The sequence below is a fragment of the Pithys albifrons genome, chromosome 7, assembly GCF_047495875.1.
Source record: "Pithys albifrons albifrons isolate INPA30051 chromosome 7, PitAlb_v1, whole genome shotgun sequence".
In the NCBI taxonomy this organism is placed as follows: domain Eukaryota; kingdom Metazoa; phylum Chordata; class Aves; order Passeriformes; family Thamnophilidae; genus Pithys; species Pithys albifrons.
The window spans coordinates 32,350,585-32,372,546 of record NC_092464.1 but is presented as its reverse complement, the minus strand read 5'-3'; the positions used below and the strand labels follow the sequence as shown (position 1 = coordinate 32,372,546).

Genomic DNA, 21,962 nt, shown 5'->3' with positions numbered 1-21,962 from the left:
TGGGGGGTCGCGGCGGGGAGCGGCCGCTGCCCACCTTCGACGTGCCTTACTTCAAGTACATCGACGAGGAGGATGAGGAGGACGAGTGGAGCAGCCGCTCGCAGTCCTCTACCGAGGATGACTCTGGGGACTCTCTGCTTTCCGACAGATACGTGGTGGTGTCGGGGACGCCGGAAAAGATTTTGGAGCATCTCCTCAGCGACCTGCACCTGGAAGCCGCCCAGGACAAAGAGACGGGTAAGGAGCGAGCCTGCGGGGGGAGGCGGCGGCGGCGGCGGCCGGGGAGCGTCAGTCCCGTCCCCAGGAGGGAATGGGAGTGAGGTGCCGGTGCCGGTCGCGGTGCTGGCAGGGCGGGGCGGCGCGAGGGTCGCTCCCGGGCATCCCCGGCCGAAAGCGGCTCCCAGGCTGATGTGCCTCCCGGGGCCGTGCGAGGAGCCCGTGAGCGCGCCGCGGCAGCCGGGAGGTGGCGGAGCGGGGCGCCGGCCCCGGGCTAGGAGTGCCGGCGTTACCGGAGACGCTCGGCAGACGCAGACACAGCAACAACTCGGGCCGATTTACGTTCGGCTTTGGCTGCCGCCTGGGTAGCGCAGGCTGCGGCGGGCTTTGTACAGCACTCGTGTATCTGCAGGTAGGGCTGCCATCCCTCGTAGCCTGCCGTTATTGATTACGATACTTGCAGTACACCTACCTCCTGGCAAGCTACTCGTATTGACACCATCACGGTACTTTGGCACATCTTCTGTTTCATAAAAACGGCTTACAAATTTCCTCATAGCCCAGGGCACAGCATATCGCTCGATGCTGTACTTGCGTGTCTTCAGAGACTGTAGTTTATTCCAGCCTCGAGCGATTATTATATGGATCAGGCTACTTGACATGCAATTTAATTTTCAACTGGATTTCTTGGCTATATGCACAGATTGCTGTCACCAAGAGCTCATGCAGTTTATCAGGCGTGCCTGTAACCTGCAATTTGCAGATAGTTTTAATGAAAGAAGCTGGGCTGGTAAGACTTTGGAGATCCCAAATACCGAAGTGAAGGGTAGGTGGCTGTCAGTGGAGCTGTGCATTTGGTCGTCCCCAATAGGGTTAAAATGCATACTCCTGCTGCCTGTATACATCGTTCTCTACAAATGAGATTACTGAGAATAAACACACTTTAATCCTTTTATGTGTCTGAAATTATAAATAACATCTGCGATTCCCATAGGAATGTCTCGGAACAAGTCATTAGTTTAATGTGGGACAATAGACAGATTCCTAGTGCTGATGTGTCAATGCCCTGAAGAAATGTACAGAGTGTCTGCCGGTGATATTATTACGGTGTTCCTAGTGCTGCTTTTGTTTGCCCAGACATTAATATTTAGTGCTGAGAGAGGCTGTGGTTGTTTTCCTTCTACAGATGCACTCAGACTAGTTCTGGGTATAATTTACTTGAACCAGCTCATAGACAGTGTAGTGAGGATATTGAATCTAGAATGAGTTTTCTCATTAATGTTTATCACACACAAACTGGGGGACATCAACTGCCAGTCTTTTTAGTCTGCTTCATTTTATAAGCTCACGATCTTGCTGGAAAACAGTGAGAATTTCACTAGTGATATGCATTATATTTCAGTGCTTATAAATGCAAAACACTCCCTACATAAAGCATTAGATGCTGCATATATCATACACCCTCCCGTTTACTACCTATTCTTTCTTTCTCTTTGGTCTCTCTCCTTCCCATAAGGGAAAGGCTGTTCATAAGCCTGGTCTTAATGTTACTGAGAGAGGCTGGTAAACTGTCCTCAAAACAAATGCTAAACCACTACTTACCTGGTTGACAGCAGATGGTAAAGCATTTAAAGGTTGATTAGCTTCCCCTCACCTCTTCTGCCTTATCCTAACTCCTTTTAGAAAGAAACAATTAGACTGTGTCCTGCAGCCAGGGTTAACTGGATCCCAGGGGCAGAACAAAGTAGCTGTGTCTTCAGTTTTTTGCCATCACAAAGATGTGTGCTAAACCTTGCCCAGCGGCCCTTCACTCCCTCAAGGCTAGCTTCTCATGCAATTTTCTTCTGACTTTATTAATCTGGTAATATAGAGCTTCATCAAAACAGAAGACTTTGGGAGTTATGTTTCCCAGTGGTTTATGAGGTGGATGCTCCTATAATGTTTTTATCAGTTTGTTTTGCGGACTCGGTGGCATTTGGCATGAGGAAGTATGGGATGTTGACTGTACACATGTACATCTTTGTGTACACCTGAAGGCATCCTTCTGCTATTTGTGCACTTGGATCCGGTGGTTTTTGTATTTTTTCTAGTTCCAATCTGGCCCATCTCATATTGAGTTGCAGAGTCCTGCAGGCTTGTATTTTAGCAGACAGAGCTTTGTGGAACATAAAAGGACGATGTTGTTGTACCCAGCTGCTGCTCCTGCTGTCTGTTTGCCAGTTCCAGATGACTTCTGTGGCCTCTTCCTTTCCCTGCAGCCTTCAATGCAGTTTGTTTATTTGTATCTGTAAAGAACATGATAAAGGGCTGTTCTTACATAGGCTGATGTACGGGGGACTGTTGTTCTCTTTGACCCTTTGTACTTCTTTTCAAGGAGGGATGCTCTGCGTGTTTTCATTCCCACACTTTATATACCAAATCACGATTGCAGCGCTCTATGGTCGTTTACCACAGAGCTCTGCTATCCTGGGGCTAGTAGCACTTTTTATCAACACTGACATGCCTGAATAATGTGCCATGGATTGGTCCCAGCTATCCTCCCTTTTCTATCCCAATTCAGCAGATACTGCTCGCACCCGGAACAGTAAAGAAAGTTTTGAGGCTGGTTTGGAATAAATTTAACTGGGGACCAGGCCAGGCCTTATGACTTTCTACAGCTGCTACTAAACCTATGGCAAGATACCTTAAGCACTCAGCTTAATAGGCTCTGCTGTAACAAACACGTAGGGACCGGACCAGATGAGTTTTTGCATTGCCTGTGATGTGACAGAGCACTGTTTAGCAACTGAGGACGCTGCAACCTGGTCAACTAGAGTAGTCTGTTGCTCAGGGGACTTCTGTAGGCAGGATGTCTTGAAAGTCTGAGGTTTGCAAGACTCTTTAGGCTTAACATACTTAATAACTGATTAATGACTGAGAGTTTTTTATGACGACTATGCCAGGGAGTATGTGTGTGTTCTTGAGATATCACCTTAAATATGGGCTTGCCACTAACAAGGGGTTGCTAGCTTCCATCTTGAAGAAAGGAAGTTTTTATCTCACTGAGTTATATATAATTTGTAATGTACCAACTCCCAAGAACATTGTTCTTGTTGCCTACCCTGAGATGGATGGAAATTTTAAATTCCTATAATGAACAAGTTTTCTGAGTCATCTCAAAGGTTGTTTGAATCACTGGGGAATGTCTGCTGAGTGTGTATTTTACAGTGCAGTTTGAAGTTTTAAGAATTGAACAGAATAAGACACTTCGAATATGTCAATATCCAGGGCAGAAAACGCATGGCATATCTCCTGGGCTAATCCTCATCAAGGATGGGGATTTGAACAAGTAATCTCTAAGAGGCCAAATCTTAGTGTTTTAGAATCTCTAATCCCTTCACATTGACCACAACATTTCTTTCAGACTTGTCTTTTTCTGCAAAATCTTTTATTTCTTAGGTGTTAGCAGCATTTCCTTCTCTGCATATTTTTCTCATGTAGTCTTTGGGGTATCCTCTGGCTGATTTCTGTGCAAACATACTGTCTTGGCATGTGGTGGTTGCATGGAATGATTGACAGCCTCTGGAAGTACATAGTGATGATCACATTCACTGCTGCTTCTCCAGCCTTGTCTGGATCCCTCAGACCATTTCCTTCCACCTGTTGGGCCACCTCTCTCAGGCAGCTTAAGCAGAACATTGCCAAAGTAGAACATAATCTTCCTCCTCACATCTGCTGGCACCACCTGCCTTTTGCATTTTTGCTGTCGGGTTCATTTTAGGGAATGAGTAGAGAGAAGAAGAAATTGATTTGTGAAGGTCTTTGAGGGCAAGAAACAGTGGGAAATGGAGATCTGGAGAAAGGAAATAAATGAGGAATGGTATGACTGGAGCAATGTGACAGTGACAGTCTTAACTGATGTGTCTTTGTAGTGGATTGAGTGAAAGGGATTGCAGCAAGGGGTAGGCCTGATATTTTTGTTAGGCTGTTGTGGAAGTTGGGATGGTAAATGATGGAAGGCCTGAAGAAGGATTGAGGGTATGGAAAAAGAGGACAAATTCTCATGATGTAGCTAGTAGCTGGAAGAGATACAGAAAGGTGTAAGTACGGTCTGGATTTCTTTGAAATAGGGAAAGAAAGGAGTAATGACCTTTATGCCATGCTGTGTCACCTTATCTGGGACTGTACATGATCCCTGGATTAGTGGGAACTCTCCTCTGTCATACAGAAGCAGAGTGACAGCTTATGATCCTAGACTTAAGATCATAACACAGCACCTAGAAGGAGCCTTCAGACCATGTCTGTCCTAGAACTGCTGTGTGGTAGGGGTTACTTTTGTTTAGTACATTCTGTTTCTACACTTACATCAGTGACACTGCTTTGATGCTGGGCAATGACACCTCTGTGGAACTGTACATGACCTTGTATGAAGGATGTTGTTAGGTCTTTTGTTCACTATGCTATTTAATGATGATTAAAAAGTGTTAAAAAAGTACTCCTGTGACTGCCACACAGTCAACTTAAATGTATCTAATGCATGTGTACTGGTGCCTAAGGGAATAAATACTTGTGCAACACTTTGTAATACTACCTTCTAGTTTTTAGGATGGAGAGAATAAATGCCTGCTAACCCTTTGTCTTCCAGTCCTTTATAATGATCTGTTGTTGGTCATAATTTTGAGGGATTTTGTAAACCTTTCCCTAAAGTTATGGAAAAATTTGGTTAACTGAGTGGTCTAAATGCATATTACTGCTGTGTCCATAGGAGGAGGTCAAGAGTTTAGTAGAGTGCCTGAACGTAAGAATTGCAGAAAAGCTAAAATAATAATATATCTCAGCGCTCTGTGTGAGAGAACCTTGGGGGTTCTTGCAGTGGACCATTGCTTTGTGCAGCATGAGTCTAAGGTATCTTACATTGGAGTGTCAGTAGAAGTAGGTTTAGAATAAATCAATAAAGTGAATAGTGACAAATCACCAGGATCAGATGTTATTCCCCAAAAACTTCTAAAGGAACTCTGATATGAAATTGCTGAACTACTAACAGTGGTATATAATCTATCATATAAATCAGCTTGAACGGCAGAGGAAGGTGGAAAATGTGATGCCAATAGAAAGAAATGGCTCTGTTTGGGGAACATCTAAGTAATAAGGTTGTCATTTTACCAATACAGTATTCCAGCATAAACTGTCATTGTAGTCAAATGAAGCAACTCAGCCTTTCCCAGAAGCTCACTCCTGCCAGTGCACTGCTGTCTCTACAGCCTGTCGTGTGATTCTGTAGCAGCTGTAGCAGACTCAAGTAGGGAGCTAGTCCTGGTTGATACTAACGTAGGAAGTACTAAATTATTAGTTTTTAGATGGATCAGTCTCCTGGTCCACTTAATCTGTCAGTGACACGAAGTTTGTCTCTGACACAGAAGGTGGGAGGGAGTGGGAGATGCACAGGTGAGGACAGCAGGAGAGAAGGACTGGTGTCTTTAGGAGCTGGACTTGGTTACAGGAGTTTGATTAGTTACAAATTTCCAGCATGAAGTTATGACTTTGTGATGGCTAATTGGATGTTAGTACAGTAAATGCAGAAGGAAGAAATGCATGCAGTAATATCATACTGGGAAGAGAGAAATGTGGGGAATTTGTGCAGACAGCTCCTATCTTTTCTGTCCTGTAGAGCTGTTGAAGACTTGGAGTAGGGGGATACATATGGTCTGCTCTGCCTATATCTTACATTTATATTTCCAAAAGACTTTTGATAAAAGTCCCTTGCCAAAAATCTTTAAAGAAATTTAAAGAGGGTTTTGATAACGATGAAGATGCTTTTCAGGGCTGATGATTACTTAGAGAGAAAATTGAAGGTAAGAGTAAATTGTCAGTGTTTAAAATGGAGGGAATTTGCCATTGGAGACTGACTGCTGCTGAGCGTGGAATAAAATTTGAGGTAACATTATCTGCTGATGTTATTAAATGATGAAGGGTCTCACGATAAATAAAGCCATGGTTTCACCTTTGGTGGCCATGTAAGGTTATATTCTTATACACTTTGTTATCCCCCTCCAACTGCCTGTTTGAGCTGTTGTGCTAGATCAAGAAACTGATTTATCTCAAAAAATAGCCTCATAAAAATAGTAAGAATAGTGCAGTGTAGAACTGGGGGAAATAAGTTGGGAGTGGGCCCCCTCAAACCAGCCCTGTGGCTTGAAGAAAGATGAAAGGAATAAATATCTGTATGACTGCAGGATAAAATTGCAGATGGAATCCAAGTTGGAAAAATGCAAAGTAATGCATTATGTACCATGGAGAAGAGGAAATCTTTATTATACATATTCAACAGAGGTGCTGAATTGGCTCTTATTATGCAGAAAAGAGGTCTGTGGAGGTAGTGTGGGTAGTTCTTGTACATTTTTTGTTCAGCAGTGATCAAAAAGGCAAATGGAATTTTGGCTAATTAGGAAGGAAGAGAAGCAAGAGCCATAGTTACACCATTGTATAAATGTGCAATATGGTATGTATAATATGGTTCCTTCTTCTCCCTCAGCTCAGAAAGGTGAAAATGAAATAAAGGGCAGCAAGGGTGATTGGAATTATAGGTTAAATACATCTAAGAATAAATAGCCTAGGTCTGGTCTTTGTATGAATACAACTTTGGTAAAGCAGGCATATAAGACCTATAAAACTATGACTTATGTGGGGAAGGTGAGATGGAAAGATTGCTCATTGTTTCTCATAATATATCAAGTGTTCTAAAACACAGTGAAATTATTTGGTTTACAACTCATAAGGAGAAGTTGTTTTCTGAGATACTGCACAACAAAACCGTGAAATTCATAGTTCTGAGGATTTGGGGGAAGCCAAAGATTGGAAGAGTTTAAAAGGAAATTAGCAAAATGCTGGCAAAAACTCCATCACTACAGTGGTATCAACACAATTTCCCATTTGGGAAGCCTACACAGCCAGTTGCTGGAAGCTAGGAGGATGTTTCTGAGAAAGATAACTCTGTATTTGTCTTTTTCTTAGTTTATTTCTTCCCCTGGGCATCTTTTGTTGGCTGCTGTCAAAGACTTGGTTCTTTTTTATGGGGATCTTTGATCTGACCTAGTCTATCACATGCAGTATGTTGTGGTTTGGAAGGAATTAATTGGAATCCAAGATTATATTAAGATACTAGTTTTTTCAGGTAGGACAACTGAGTAAGTTATCAGTTCAGCTGGTTACAGAGTGTGAAGAGTTTTCTGCTGAATGGCTTTGCAAATGACATGGTGGGACCTGAAGATGGGACAAGAGAAGCAAGAGCTCTGGGGATAGCATGAAGTTGGGACCAAAGCTGCCAGCAGTGACACTGGCTTCTAGTCAAATGGGAAGATCTGACATCCTTCGTTTTTCCTCCTGTATATTGCTGTGTAGCCCCTTCTCCTCTGCTATACTTGGTTTGACCTTGTACCAAGCAGATTTAGGTATCTTAGTAGGAACCTATTTTTTTCCCCTTTGATAGGATTATTTTTCATTACAGTAGTGAGCTGAATCAACTTGCAGAAGGAGCACCCTGTCTGAGGTTCACTGCAGACAGTGTATCACACACTGCGCTACCTAAGCTAATGGGAAATGCCAATGAGGGGAATATGTCTAAGATGCAGCCTTGCGACAGGAGCTCAGTTTTTCTGAGAAATGAGAATGCAGAGCCTGAAAAAGGTTTATTTGCATTTGGGCAGTAAAACTTGTTTGGGCAAAGTTTTGAAAAGGAGTGCTGCTCCTGAATTGTCTCACCATTATATCTGACTGGGAAACCAGAGTCAGCATGGGGAATGATGAAAATCCTTACTGATCAGGACTTTGTCTTCATATTCAGGACTCTCTCTGTAGATACTGGTATATAAACTGGATAGATGGTATTTTTTTCAGTTCATCACTGCAAATACTTTTATGCTATAGGCGCACCTAGCAAATGAGACCCCTTCAGGGAGAGAAGGGAACTGAGGTAACCATCAGACAAACACATGGTTTCAGTGTGCCCAGGAGCACCTAGGCACCTTTGTGCACCTTGGGCACCTAAATAAACTTTTTTGTACTCTGTGCAAAAATACCTGGTAGAGCCTGGAGGGCTTAACATTCTATGTTTGAGTCAAATTTGCAGAAGAAAAAGCTACTCATTCTATATGACAGTCAATTAGATTATAGTATTCTTAGTTTCTCAGTCTTTGTAATTCTGTGATACCTTATAGCTAATTGTCACCTTTTGCTATGTGAGAAAGTGATAAGGCGATATCATAAAAGCCTGGTGTGAAACCATTTATTATGAGGATGTGCATTTTAGACAGTATCAGGGACTTTGATGATCTTAGTTCTTTAAGCAGGAAAGAATTGGAAAATGTAGGTCTGTCAGGAAAACATTTTTAGGAATAATTTTCTTTTGACAGTGAAAAAGGCTTTTAATTTTGTTTTCAAGTAAAAAAAGGCAGAATGTGTTAATTTGTTGTACTGCAAAATAGGATTGGGTGATAGAAGCATTTTGATGAGGTATCTGGAAGATAAGACGTTACAATACTTGGAATTTGGTAAGGTTTCTGGAAATGTGACCCTAAAGAGGTTTAATTAGTTATTTGTAACATCCCTTTTGCCCTAATGACATTGGAAGTCAAGTGATATGAACTATCAAATCAATGGAGTAAGTATTTCAAATATATGAAATTATATATCATCATCATCATCATCATCATCATCATCATCATCATCATCATCATCATGGCTAGGCTTCGCTAATGAAGATTTGGGCAGTACCCACGCTGGCTGCAAGCATGCTGGTGGCTAAAAAGGCCGATACGGGATAGGCAGGTCCGGTCACAATATATCATCATATTTATATATCTAAATGAACAGATGAATTAAGTAGCTGAGATAATAAAGAGACATATTTGTGCATTTGAGAAGCATTTCTATAGAACTGGTGCTTTTGTTAATTCCTAATTGTCTGGTGCTGCTAAGCCACAAAGTGCATGGAAAGGACAAAAAATACTCACAAGATTTTATAAAAATGCTTGTATTTTAGTGATAGAAGGAGTAGCAGAGTTGCCTCTTAGTTTCTACCTTAGTCTGAGTCCTTTTCTCATCACTCAAGTGTGGCTGGATACTGTCAAATGTAGCAGAAATAACTTGTGTTCCCAGGTCAGAAGGTTTGGACTGAGGGCAATAAAGTCAAAGGGGAAAACTGAGTCACTGCACAGCGATCATGCCAAAGAGATCTCTCTCATCAAGGGAGGTGTCTGTCATCTTAGAAATATGCCTGCCTCTTGGGTTGATCCCTGTCTGGCTCAAATGCTGCACTGGAAGCTGTGTCAGCTCCACAGTTGCATGTCTGGAGATGAAGCAAAACAGGTCCCTTCTGTTGCAACTAATGTTATACTGGCTCTAGTAAGCCGCAAAAACATCAAAAACAAAGCAAGTCAGCATCATCTTAACAGAAATTCATAGCCAAAGTCTGAAGTGAATCTAAACTATGATAACTCTTGCTGACTTCTATCTACTAGAAATCCATTCCCCTGCAACAGTTTGGTCAAACCATCAAGTGTGAAATGTATGAAGAGAGAGGATGACTCTACTGTGAAGGTGACACAACTTTCTAGATCCTCTCAGCCTCCAGATACAGCCCTGTCTTCATGTTTTCCCAGAATGTGGCTTACTGAAGCTGACTAATTATAAAACATACACAGTTATCTCAAAAGTGCTGTTTCTAGTAGGTGAAAAGTGAGACCTGATTTGTAGGAGAGTAGCATAAGAGGAATAGCAACAGATTGGTGTGTGGGCTGGCAGGTCGGTTAGCTGTGAGATCAGGAACTGGAAATGCAAAACTGAAATATCAGTGCTGCTGCATATAAAGCATCCACATGTCCTGTTACTTCAGTGGGAGCCACAGACCACACTGTCCTTCAGAAATGCCAGCCATGGAGCCCTTCACCACAGATTCCTCATCTTTCCTGGCCATTTATCATCCTCACTGTTCAATGTTGGGATCCTTTCTTCCCTTCTTAAGGCTTTTTACTATCAAACCCTAATATGCAAACTGTTGAAAAACTGGACACTCTATTCAGTACTCCCTTTTTCTGTTCCTCTTCTATCACACAGAGATTCCCTACCTAAGTAGGTGTGTTTGTACATTGACTCTCATGTTGCTATTAGCACTTAGTGTGATGGCTGTTAAATCAGAAACTTGTTATCAGGACACAGCAAAAAAACTCTTTCCTAAAAGCAGAATCTGTAATATAAAACTGGGAGATGGTTTTCTGAAATTCAGATTATTTTTGAAGAAAGCTTTTATTGAGTGGGGAAATTTTTATGTGAGAATGTTGAAAACATAAAACTACTTACTTACTGCATACTTACTGCATCTCTGAGTCCAAAAATACAGTTCACGCACTGTCTTTGGGGTTTGAATTCCAGTGCTTCCAGTGCTCTGATTTGCTATAATACAATGATTTTCTTGTGAGATTAACATTTTCTGAGGAATATAAAGAGTGCCTTCATTCCCCGCCTACAGAGTGGAAGGATGGATTCACTGCAGACCTGTGCTTTGAGGTTGTGTATTAAGAGTCTGAAAGAAATCTGTTCTTCAAAGCAGCTCTTTTCCCCCCCTTGTGAACTAAATTTATTCTGATGCTCTTAATTCCTCCTTCCCCCACAATCCTTCTTAACATGCCCTGAGTTCAAACAGTTTCACGGTACTATGAAAGTAGCAGTGTTGGTCTTTCTGTGCACGAGAGTGAGACTCGTTTTAGCTATAGCTGAACTACAGTTACTTTTGCTTTCCCTGTCATGCTGCCTGTTACTACCGTTAAGTGATACTGGATTGTACAGTGTACTGATGCAGTCCTTTTCTTTCCCATTTTGCTGCTTTCTGTAAATCCCTGGGTTGAGAGGTCACCCGGGGAGATAAAGAACAAAAAGCCACAACCCAAGACCTATTTGTGAACCATTAATTGGTATAGATTTCTGCCTATTTCCCAACGGGTAGTGCCTGATGAGGGTTTTTTTTGGGCTGGTAAGACCTCCCTTAATAGCTGCAAACCTTGAGCTGCATTACAGCACCAGACGCCTCTGCTTGCTGTGTAGCTGAATAAATGTAATTGCTTGAGAAAGCCTGTCTGGGGCATTGACAAACTGGTGCCAACACACTCCAAACTACCCGGTGCAGCAGAGCTTGGCTCTGCCCTGCCCGGAATGCTGGCTGCTGCCTTTTCTAGCATGTCCAAGGGAAAACAGAAGGGAAAGAGCAGATGTGACAGCAGCTGCTGAAGGCCAAATTTGATGTGTGCTGGAAGAGGTTGATGGGGCATTCTGCTGTGGTTTGTGTTGCCTTGCTAGGTTTTGATTTTAGTAGGCAAGACAGAAGATCAGCTCTTGGATATAGGAATAGATGGTTGCAGTAGGAATACTTTGTGAGAGCAGAGGGGCCTGTCTGAAAAGGAGATGATGAAGCAGAATGAGCTGAGCATAAATTCAGAAGACTTGTGCATTAACTGCAATTGGTAAACTCGTGACACAGGCTTTAAATTGCTGTTGCATTTTTGGAGAGAAAGGTTTGATCCAGTTTGGTATCATTTTGGGGTATATAACACCTTTTAGGAGAGTCTGTGTGATTGGCATTGGAGACAGTCCTGCTTGTTTTTTTAAAGTCAGTTTTGATCCTTTCAGAGATTGAAATAGGAGTAGAATTACAGCACTTTGACAGCCAAAGGTATTTCCTGAGATGTCAGTTACCCTCGTGGAATATAGCTGGCTCTGGCAGAAAGAGCTTTTCAGAATAGCATCAGTTACTGCAATAAAGTACATTACTTGTCCTATCTTTCAGACAAGGTGAAAAATACCAATGTGAGCTATAGCTGTGGCAGCAGCTCACATCACTGTCTCCAAAGCCAGGCTGTGATCGTGAGATAACCTTGTCTCAGTTCAGAAAGGCTTGGGAGATCCTTCCAAAACCAAACCAGCACTCTCTCTCTGAAGGGAAAATGTGATGTTTTCAAGGACACTAAATGCAAAAACAGTCTAGGGTGAGAGTTCAGGGAAAACAGATGAATCTAAGTAAAGTGGCAGCATTGATGGATCTAATTTTGATGGAAGCTAATAATAAAAAACTTTGGCTTTCTTGCAGCAGCATTTGGGATCAATTCTGATTTTATTCCTTTGCTTGAACTTGAGGTTTTGATGGAGATATAAATTGCCAGAATCAGGGCTGTAATCATGGAGAAATGCTGTCAGACTCAGGACTGGTAGAGGCTTTTATACCTCATGTTTTATTGCTTTTCAGTTTCTTTCTCCCCCTTTTTTTTTGCTACACCCTGCATCCCTGTCCTACTATTATCCCTCCTCTTCCCATTGCAGACAAGGCTCTGCTAGTTCTGCAAGAAATCTTTCTTTAACCCTTTCCATTCCCATTTCTTAGGAGTTAGGACTGGTTGACCTCTCTCTAGGAACCACTGCAGTTAAAACCAGAAAGCCAGATCCTGGTTTTGTTCTTTTTCAGTTGTGAATTCAGAGCCCTGGCATCAATACAATAATGAAACCCTTGTTGGATTTCTTTCCCTGTCCCATAGGAGCCTTGTGCACAGGATTTTGTTTGTTGTTTCTGTTAGTACATCATGGGATATGCACAGCCACAAGCTGGAATCAGAGACAACAGTGAAAAGCAACCACAAACAAATAGCGTTTGTCAGATCCTTGTTGTCAAAGGGTTTTCATTCAAAGTCTTAAAGCAACAATGACGATATAGCATTGCTCCAAAGCATGAAAACCACCAATAATGGGCAAATGCCAACATTTTGCCTATTAAGGTGACTACAACTTCTCCTCTTACTGTCTGTAGAGGTTAGTTAGCTGTCTGCATTGCTGTCTTTACAATCGAACTCTGTTAACAGGAAAGTGAAAAAATTCCATCCTAGTATGTGTCAGCAAGCAGTGGCAGGTAGGCAACAACTGGACGACTTAGCAATTTGCCACAAACACGTGCATCCCACTTTTAACAGATGAAACACCTCCTCGCCTCCACCATCATCTACATAGGCATTGAACAAAGAGGCTGTGTAGGGGCAGCCAAGTAATTCTTAAGATGGACAAACAGGTACAGACCTCTGACCTGCCAGGGCCTTGACTGGTCGCAAGGAGGCACCCCTAGCCATGCTGCAGCCTCCTTGCTGCCCTCTTCCCCCTTCCCTGACCCAGAGAAGGTATGTCCCTCAGAGCAGGGCCATGGAAGCAAAACAACACTGTTCCCTGCTTGCTGTCCTTGTGACTACACTGTAGGGCTCCTGGGCCACACACAGCTTGCAAATGTCTTGAAAGACATCATCTGTGCTGGGACTGTGTGCTCTTCACAGGAGGGCCACTTAGTGGGCAGGGAGCCCTTCCCTAGGCAGCGTGAGACCCTAGGAAGCCCTTGCCATTGTGGGGCTGGCTGGAACCCTGAGGTTTGCTGTAGGCAGAAGCCTCAAAGCACACACAAGGAGATTTTGGGTTGTGATCATTAGAGAAACCTAGGCATGTTGGGCAGGCTGAGTCTAAACATAGGCAAGTGAAGGTCTCTGCCTGCTGAAACTGGCCTTCTCCTTTTGTAAAGCAGCAAGGAGGCATTTTTCTGAGGTCTGTCCTATTGTGGTATCACTGAGTTGAAGAAATTTTGTTACAGCCTCCTGCATCTCTCCAGGCAAACATCTCATGGGTTGCTTCTGCAGCTTTTGTAAATATTTAGAGTAGGTTTTTTCTTTGATGTGTGAATACAGATCATGTTAGTATTAATGAGAATCTAATCTTGCTTGTGAGGTGAGGGTTTTGACATGCAGATGGGCCATAGAGCGTTTGATTTAACATCATAGTTTAAAGGATTGAAATTTGTTCAGGGAATCAAGGTTAGTAAGATGTAATTTGGAAGTTACGACTATGTTCTTGATTATAAAGATTGATAAATATTTAATAATAATTTTCTAAAAGCATCTGAAAAACATGAAAATGCCATCAACTTTGCAAGAAGCTGTTGTACTAGGTTTTCTTGACAAATGGAGAGCATTCAGATTCTCCTGGAGGATACGGTCATGTAGATCTGGGATGAGGGAGTTTTACAGCAAAGGGCAGGAGCAGTTGACCGTAGTGCTGCTATTCATAGCATTAGAAGAAAGCCAGCTCCTCTTCTGAACCCCAGTGACTTAGGGGAATCCTGGGTATGAATCAGGGCAGAGAGACTAGGAAAGTCTGTCATTAGACCATGTACCAAGCTCTGTTGAGGTGAATGTTTGCCAGGATTTTGTGTTCTCCAATGCAGAGAATTTTAGATCTCTATGATCAATCTCCAAACTGAACAAAAAATTTCAAATGGGAAGTGAATGCACCACTTCCCCTGCTAATCTATGAATCCAGAGAGTCACAGCATTTGGCTTGACTATTCATGATCTATTTACTTTTTAAAATTCAGGCATAGGCATGTGTGTGATGATTTATTCCTCCTTGTAATTGGATACAGTGATTAAATGAGCTTGCATATTATACTTCATTGTCCTTCTGGGATGTGGGCTACTGCGTCTTCAGAACAGCAGTTCCTAATGGAATTGATTCCAGCTTTTATGTATTTACTGTAATCGGTGATGTGTTTCTAAAAACTGACTTGGAAAATTGTTTTTAAATATACGTTCTTACCTATGAAGCATTCAGCCAGCTGTAGGGTGATATGTAATCCTCAGTCTTCCTTTAAGATGCTTTGTTACCCTCTCTGACAGGCACTCTTTAAAAAAAATAAATATATGCTCACTATTTTGTAACCTGAAAGCTGTAACAAGTGTTACACCTAGCAGAAGTGTTTACTGAGCTGCAGCCACGGACAAGTGATTGCAGTCTGAGACTGATGATTTTCCGTGGGCTAGCCAGTGGTGATATAGAAAGGATACTGCTTCTTAGTAAGGAAAAGAAAACCCTTTTTTAAATAATTGCCTTTAATGACTAATAGAATAAGAAAAGCAGTTTAATGAAAAAAAGCCCCCAACCAACCAAACCCCCAAACCTTTTTTTACAGTAACAAATGCAGAAAGGTAATGAATTATCATTATATATATCTATATTATATAGATATATGTATATCTCTATCTATCTATCTATCTATCTATCTATCTATCTATCTATCTATCTATCTATCTATCCATCCATGCATCCATCCATCCATCTAGTCATTCAGAAGCCACAATGTGTATGACTGATGTTATGCAAATACACAGACAGTGCTCTTCCCTGGGAATTTACACAGTGCACTAATAGAAGACTTAACAATGTAATGCAGCAGAGAGATGGGAACAGTGATAGGAAGCCTTGTTTGAGGAACAGAGTATGGACACAATTTGCAGAATTTTAAATATGGAGGATATCTCAGTGATGCTATTAGTCCCAGTGTTTGAAATTATGTATTTTAATAAAAAAAATTATACTGACAGATGCAGATTAAGGCACTCTATTAAAGAGTGCCTGTTTCTACATCTCCTTTGGCTGAGTTATTTTACATCTACAAACATAGCTGTGCTTAATGGCAGCCTTTACTTCAGTGAGACAATAATGTCTGTTTTCTACACGTGCACTTACTCTCATTACTTACAGAAACGTGGTGTCTTTGACAATTTGCTGTGCTGTCTCAAATTTAGTTGAAATTTGTCAACAGATTCAAAGTTTACAGGGCTAAGGGAAAGCAAGATTGACAGACTGTTGGACAGACAATTGCAAAAATCACTTTCCTTGGGGAAACAAGAAAGAAGAAATGCTGAAGGAAAGGAGAAAGTATGCTGTTAGCCTCTTTAATTTAAAGAGGGTATGAAAAATTGATAGGGAAAGGCAATTTACAGAGGGATCACCGTCTGACTCACATTTAATGGTGTTGGCCAAATGCACTGGTATTATCTGCATGGGACTGTGGAGAGGTGAGCAGAAAAGGAGTGAGGACACTGGGTTTGTGCACTCAGCCTTGGCAGGTACCTTCCTCCTCTCCTGAATCTGTGTCTGCCTCCTTTTCTCCGCAAACTGGAAAAATAAAGCACATTTTATGAAAACTGGTCTGGCACTTATGGCCTAAAAGAGCTATAGAAATGAAAGATGACAGCGAGCACTAGTCACAGCCAGATGCTGTTACATGTCGTGGTGAAACATGGTTGTGGAGCAGATGATCCAAGAGGCACAGTTTAATACTGTGTCTTGTCTTTTATTGCAGTTTGTGATTTTTACCTTTACCCTTAATGTTGCATCAGATAAGCATATCATACATGCTTGTACAGCACGGTAGGGTTTACCTGTCAGACAAAGATTCCTCTGTGCCCTGTGGAAGCCCAGGAGACAGCTGGCTGTCTTGATGAAGAACTAAAAACTGAACAAACAATTTCCACAAGATGCAAAAAGAATCTCATTAAATGCTTTCCAAGTGTGTGCATGAAAAATGCAGTATCTCATAAGGCTTGTAAAAGAAAGATACAAAGGAAGAAAGGCATAATTTTGGACTGGTATAGTCCAGCAATCTAAGAGTTGTGTTTTGCATATTTTAATTTTTTTGTGATTAAATCAATAAGTAGCACTAAAACTCCAAAATAATATCAAAAGTGAATATACACTTTTGGAAAATTACCCCACCAGGCTTGCATCTATAATTGCTTAATATCTCCACTTTATTTAACTGAAGTAAGCAAGGCTATCAAATAAAATCCCTGAGAAATTATGGTGCAGCTGAATCCATGATCTAATGCTGAGGTCCCCAATGAGAGAAAATAGTTTGAAAAATATCAAAATAAAGGTTTTCTTTCTTTGAAGTGTAGCATTGAGCTACTGTGTATTGCAAGCAGCCACAATACACACATAGTTCTGCTGCCATGTGGAAATATGCCCAAGCAGATGTTTTACTCACAAGCAGTTGAACTCTGGATAATATCTGTTCCTGGTGTCTTACCCCTGTGTGATCTTTAAACAGTACAAGCAAGAACCTCTGTTATTTCTTTCATTCAGCTGTCACTGACAAGCACGTTAGTGAAATTGTTAGATGTTCTTAATACACACACAGACTATGTGCAAGGCACTTTTTATTGCTGTCTTCCATTAAGTTGTAATAATAAGGAGAAAAGCTGTCTTTAATTATGTGTTAACATGTCACTGGAATGATCTGGGTGTCTCAGTATAGCAAGTACAATTTCAAGTTTATAATTTAAGGATGCATATAATGTAAGTCTACGATTAGTGTAATAATGAATTTTAACACCACCATCATGAAGCACATCAGGTTTTTTTTGGAACCCATTCACCACACAGGGAAGCAAAATGCAGCTGCCTTATGAGGGCTCTGATGTTCATTGTTTTGGTTTTCTGCTGTGAAGCCATGCTTCACTGCTCTGGGGAGTGGGGAGGAAGACAGGTGTGGAAATGTAAGGTGCATGTATAGCTGTTTGTTTTTTGGGTCCTTTGGATGTTGTGTACCTTGTGCCATCCACGTTCCAGTACAAAGAGGTCTCTGCTGTGTGTTGCAGGTGTTTAGATAATGTGGAAGTTATTTCAGAGGTATCTGAGAAGTGTGTGCCCATCAGCCTGAAGTATCGTGCACCCTGGGCAAAATGAGGGAAGTGGCATCTTTCAGTGCAGCAGGGACATTGGGTCTCCCGTGGGTGTGCAAGATGTATTGCCTCCTCTACCCTGTCCCCCGCCCAGCAGAGCCTCTAACACATCATAGTCAGGCAGCATCTCTGCTGGGCCTTTTGCCTCCATGTATCAGAAGATATTGGCAAGTGAGTCTCTGCTTAGGAGGTTACATGACAGTGAGCCACAGCTGTGTATATGACCTAATGTGTGTGACCCAATACACCAAAAATATCCTACCACTTGACCTTTCATGTGCTGGAAGAAGTGCATGGTCTGTTCATTAGTCTAGTGCATGCTATTCCCATCTCCTACAGATATTTGGACCAAATCCAACAGTTCTTGCTGAGATGAAAATGCCATCATTCCCTTTATAGGCAGTTCTGCCAAATCTACAGAAGCCAGGAGTGTTTTGTCGGTGGAGGTTTTGTCATGCTAGGCTTCCCTGAAGAGATGCTGTGATATTTACTGCACATGCTCTAGTGCCACATGTTGGGGAGCTTGTGCTGCTTAGCATATTTATGATAATTTGGCTCCCAGGGGCAAGCAAGATTCCTCTTATATCTCCTTCCCCAGGCTGAAGCACAAAAAATTTCTCCTTACTGCTTTGTAAGGGGAAAATAATAGATCAAAGCTTCTTGCTAAACACTTTTAAAAAATACACAATGCAGATCCATACATTTCTGTTCCCCTAAGGGACCAGTCCCTCTGGTTGGTATGGAAAGCAGTTAGCAGCAGGTAATGGGGATAACACTGCACACTGAAGTCTAGGCATTGTATCTGTCCTGCAGAGCTCAAGTTGGGTGTTGCCTTGGGTAGTTTGACCTGTCCTTTCTCAATGTCTTGAATCAGCATGGAATATATTCTGATCACTGTACTTAGTTGTCATAATCCACTGGACTGGATATTGTCTAAATACAGTGGATTTTGAAGCCTGTCATTAGGTACTGAAGTTAAAAATGTTGGGGCTAATGGTCTCATACATATGTATGTGTATATATATATATATGTGTGTGTGTGTGTGTGTGTGTGTGTGTGTGTATGTTATTTTTGGGTTGCAAACAGAAAATTTGGGTTCATGTTCTCACAAAAGTCTCTGAAAAGTAAGCTGTTTTAAAGCATCTCTTACATTGATAATCCAGCAATTAAGAACTGGCACTTTTTTTTTGAAGATGTGTTGATTTTTTATGTTTATATATAATGTTAGATTTGAAGATTATTGTTTCCTAAGAGTGGATTTTCCAGTTCAGCAGTGAGAAAGACATGCTATACTTAAAATGTGGTTATTCTTGAATGCCATTTAAATGTTGGACAGTAAAGACAAAGAGAATAAAGACTAAATGGATCTTCCTTGGTGTTAACTTTCTGAAAGTTGAATGTCTCATTTTAAAGTTCCATTTTTACTCAAATGTGTGCTGAGCTGGTGGACCTGGCAAAAGGCATTGGTGCCTTAGAGCACCCACTTGGTAAGACCAGGCTTTCAGTGGCAGAAGGGGACAGATGATGCAGCCCCTTGCTGTGTGCTGCTGTCTGTGGCTGTCTGTGTGCTGTGCTGACACCAGGCTACAAAAGGTCCTGCGCTGCTGGCACCATGGAGGCGGTGACAGCCCTCAGTGGAACCTGCAACTCAGTGAGGGGTCTGGGCTGGAGAGACTGCATCTCCTTGGGTGCCTGCAGAGGAGAGTGATGGCACAGATGCAAGGATGTTCAGGTGCAAGACAGAAGCAGAACAGTAAGAGGCTTGCCTTGTACTTGCTCATACAACTTTCACTGAGCCACACTGCAGCCTGGGGTGCCAGACAGTGTGCAAGCTGGAGGTGCAGACCCGTGAGGGCAGATCACAGCATGCTGTGCTAAGGCAGCTGTACTGCAGACAGAAGGATGAAAGGGAACCATTAAATCTTTTATCGTCTGTCCTGCTGCTTCAGGCAATCCTGTGCTGGCTGGTTTATTTTAAATCATCAATGGAAGGAGAAGATGGTTTTTTTTTCTCCTGAAGTACTTTGGGAGGTGCCAAATGTGAACAAGGAGTAACTGCCTTCTGCAGCAGGGCTTGTGTGAGGGCTTCACATTTCACATGTGCATTAAAATACCTCTATTTACAGTCAAGTTTCACTGCATGGAAAGCTTGAGTGTCTTAGTTGAGGCAGTCAAAGACATTTTTTTAACAAAAAGTATCAATGTCAGGGTGACTGCTATAGGCAACATTTCTAACATTTCAAAATGTATAAGGCGTAGAGGATTTGTTCAATAATTTCAAGTAATCCTGACCATTATAGCTGCATATTAATCACCAGGCCTCCCTCCTACCTGGGTGAGAAAGGGAGCTTCAGATTTCTGTGTGGAAAAATTAGTGTCTCATTAAAGCTCGACAGGTTTGACATTTGCTCTCTGCCTGTGGCTTCAGGGCTTTCAGTGCCTCAAACAAAATAAGGAACTGCTCTAATACATATGATAGCAGCAACTGGAACATAACTTTAGGAAGATCTTTGACCTTACCAGACAGAATGTGTTTGATTCATTCTGCAGATGTTAAAATACTGCCAGATATTTCTGGGAGATGACCTTAGAAATCATTCCCAGTTCTGACTTTTGTGCTCTAATAGAAAATGTGATTGTACAAGTTAAATATCTTGCCCTTATGTATTTTCGTTTTCTAACCTTATGCCAGAAATAAATGGCTTGCTCTTTGTTCCTTTGTGCATTGATTTCTCGATGCTTTGGTGGTTAGGTGATGACATAACTACTCTAACTGTTTTAATACATTAGCAGCAAATTATATATCGATGTTTTTTTATTGACCTTTCTTTCTCAACATCATCTTCATTTTTTGCTTCATGCTGTGTCCATGGTGGCATAGCACTATTAGAGGATTGGATTTTGAATTAAAGGCTAATCCTGTGAGGTCCTGAGCACCGTTGCCATCTGCTGAATGCAAGGGAGGTCTGGGACCACTCAGCACCTGCTCAGACATGAGCAATATATTTCTAGATCAGATAGTAATGATAGCAATTTGCATTTACTGTTTGTACTCCGAGACATCCTGACATTTTTAGTAAATTGCTGTGAAATTACAGATTATTGAGAAACTCCTATCTTTGAAAAGAGTTGCCATCAAATCGTTTTTACGTTTCTGCAGAACAAGCAATTTTCTGATTACAATTAGAACCCACAGGACCTGTATGTGCATTGCTGAAAGGTTTCAGAGCATTGCATAGTATTGTGTGAACCAAACCACAAAAAATATACATGTGGCATTATCTGACTTGAGGTGTGGTTATTATTTTCTTGTTTTGCAAAAAAAGAGTATGAGGTGTGACAAGAATTTATGGAACCTACGAGCCTTCAGCACTGAGAGGCTGAAAAACTTGAAAATGCTTTGCTGTAGCCCTCATTTTGTTTAATTTGAACTCAGCGACTGAATATTTAAAATAGCAAAAATGTTTATTCCCTGTAGAATAGTAAGTAATCAGCATCCATTTTACTCAGACATAGGGAGCTCATCTGTCTCTTTGCCCAGCTGGAACCCCATCTCATAGGGCTGCTTTTCTTGATGATCATGAGACATGCAAGTTGTAACAATTTCTGATCAGTATGGTGTTGCTAAACCCATTGGTGAATATTTTCTTAAAAATATTATTTCCAGTATGTGTTATGAGGTCAGAGGTGTATTAGTATTATTGATCCCAGCTTTTTAGTCATAGACAGGAAGATAAAAATTCCAAAAGATTCAGTTGGTTTAGCTGTTTGGTTGGGTTTTTTCCCCCCAAATATACTCTGGAGTATGGGCCTCACAAAATGTTAGAGAAAAGTGGCTGGTCCTGCAAGGTAGGGATGATGCAGTGAATGTAAATAAGAACAAATTTTGAAGTTGTTGGTGATTATTACATTTGTAATTCTGGCTAATACCGGTAAGTGTATTAACATAAGGGGATGTCAGGAGCTGACCATATGGTCATCTCATCATCTTTGCCATAATCACAAATGCGAAACAGCATAGCTAAAAGGTTTTAGAATTAGTTATACATTGTCTAAAATATATTTATTTCTCCCATCTTTGTCTTTCTCAAAAATAGCCCCCCAAACAGCAAAGAGACCTCTTCATCACACAAAACAAAACTGAGTTTGCATTGATGTTTGAAAATGCATGT

The 21,962-nt window shown here is 41.5% G+C and overlaps 1 protein-coding gene across 3 annotated transcripts in view; it reads left to right on the top strand.

The window, feature by feature from the left end:
* The window catches only part of RAPGEF5 (Rap guanine nucleotide exchange factor 5), a 157,824-nt gene that overhangs the window by 92,747 nt on the left and 43,115 nt on the right, over positions 1–21,962 (top strand). For all 3 annotated transcript variants that reach the window (XM_071560904.1, XM_071560903.1, XM_071560902.1), the window contains one exon: positions 149–237. In XM_071560904.1, coding sequence (XP_071417005.1) covers positions 149–237 — 89 coding nt within the window. The remainder of the gene's footprint in view (positions 1–148; positions 238–21,962) is intronic.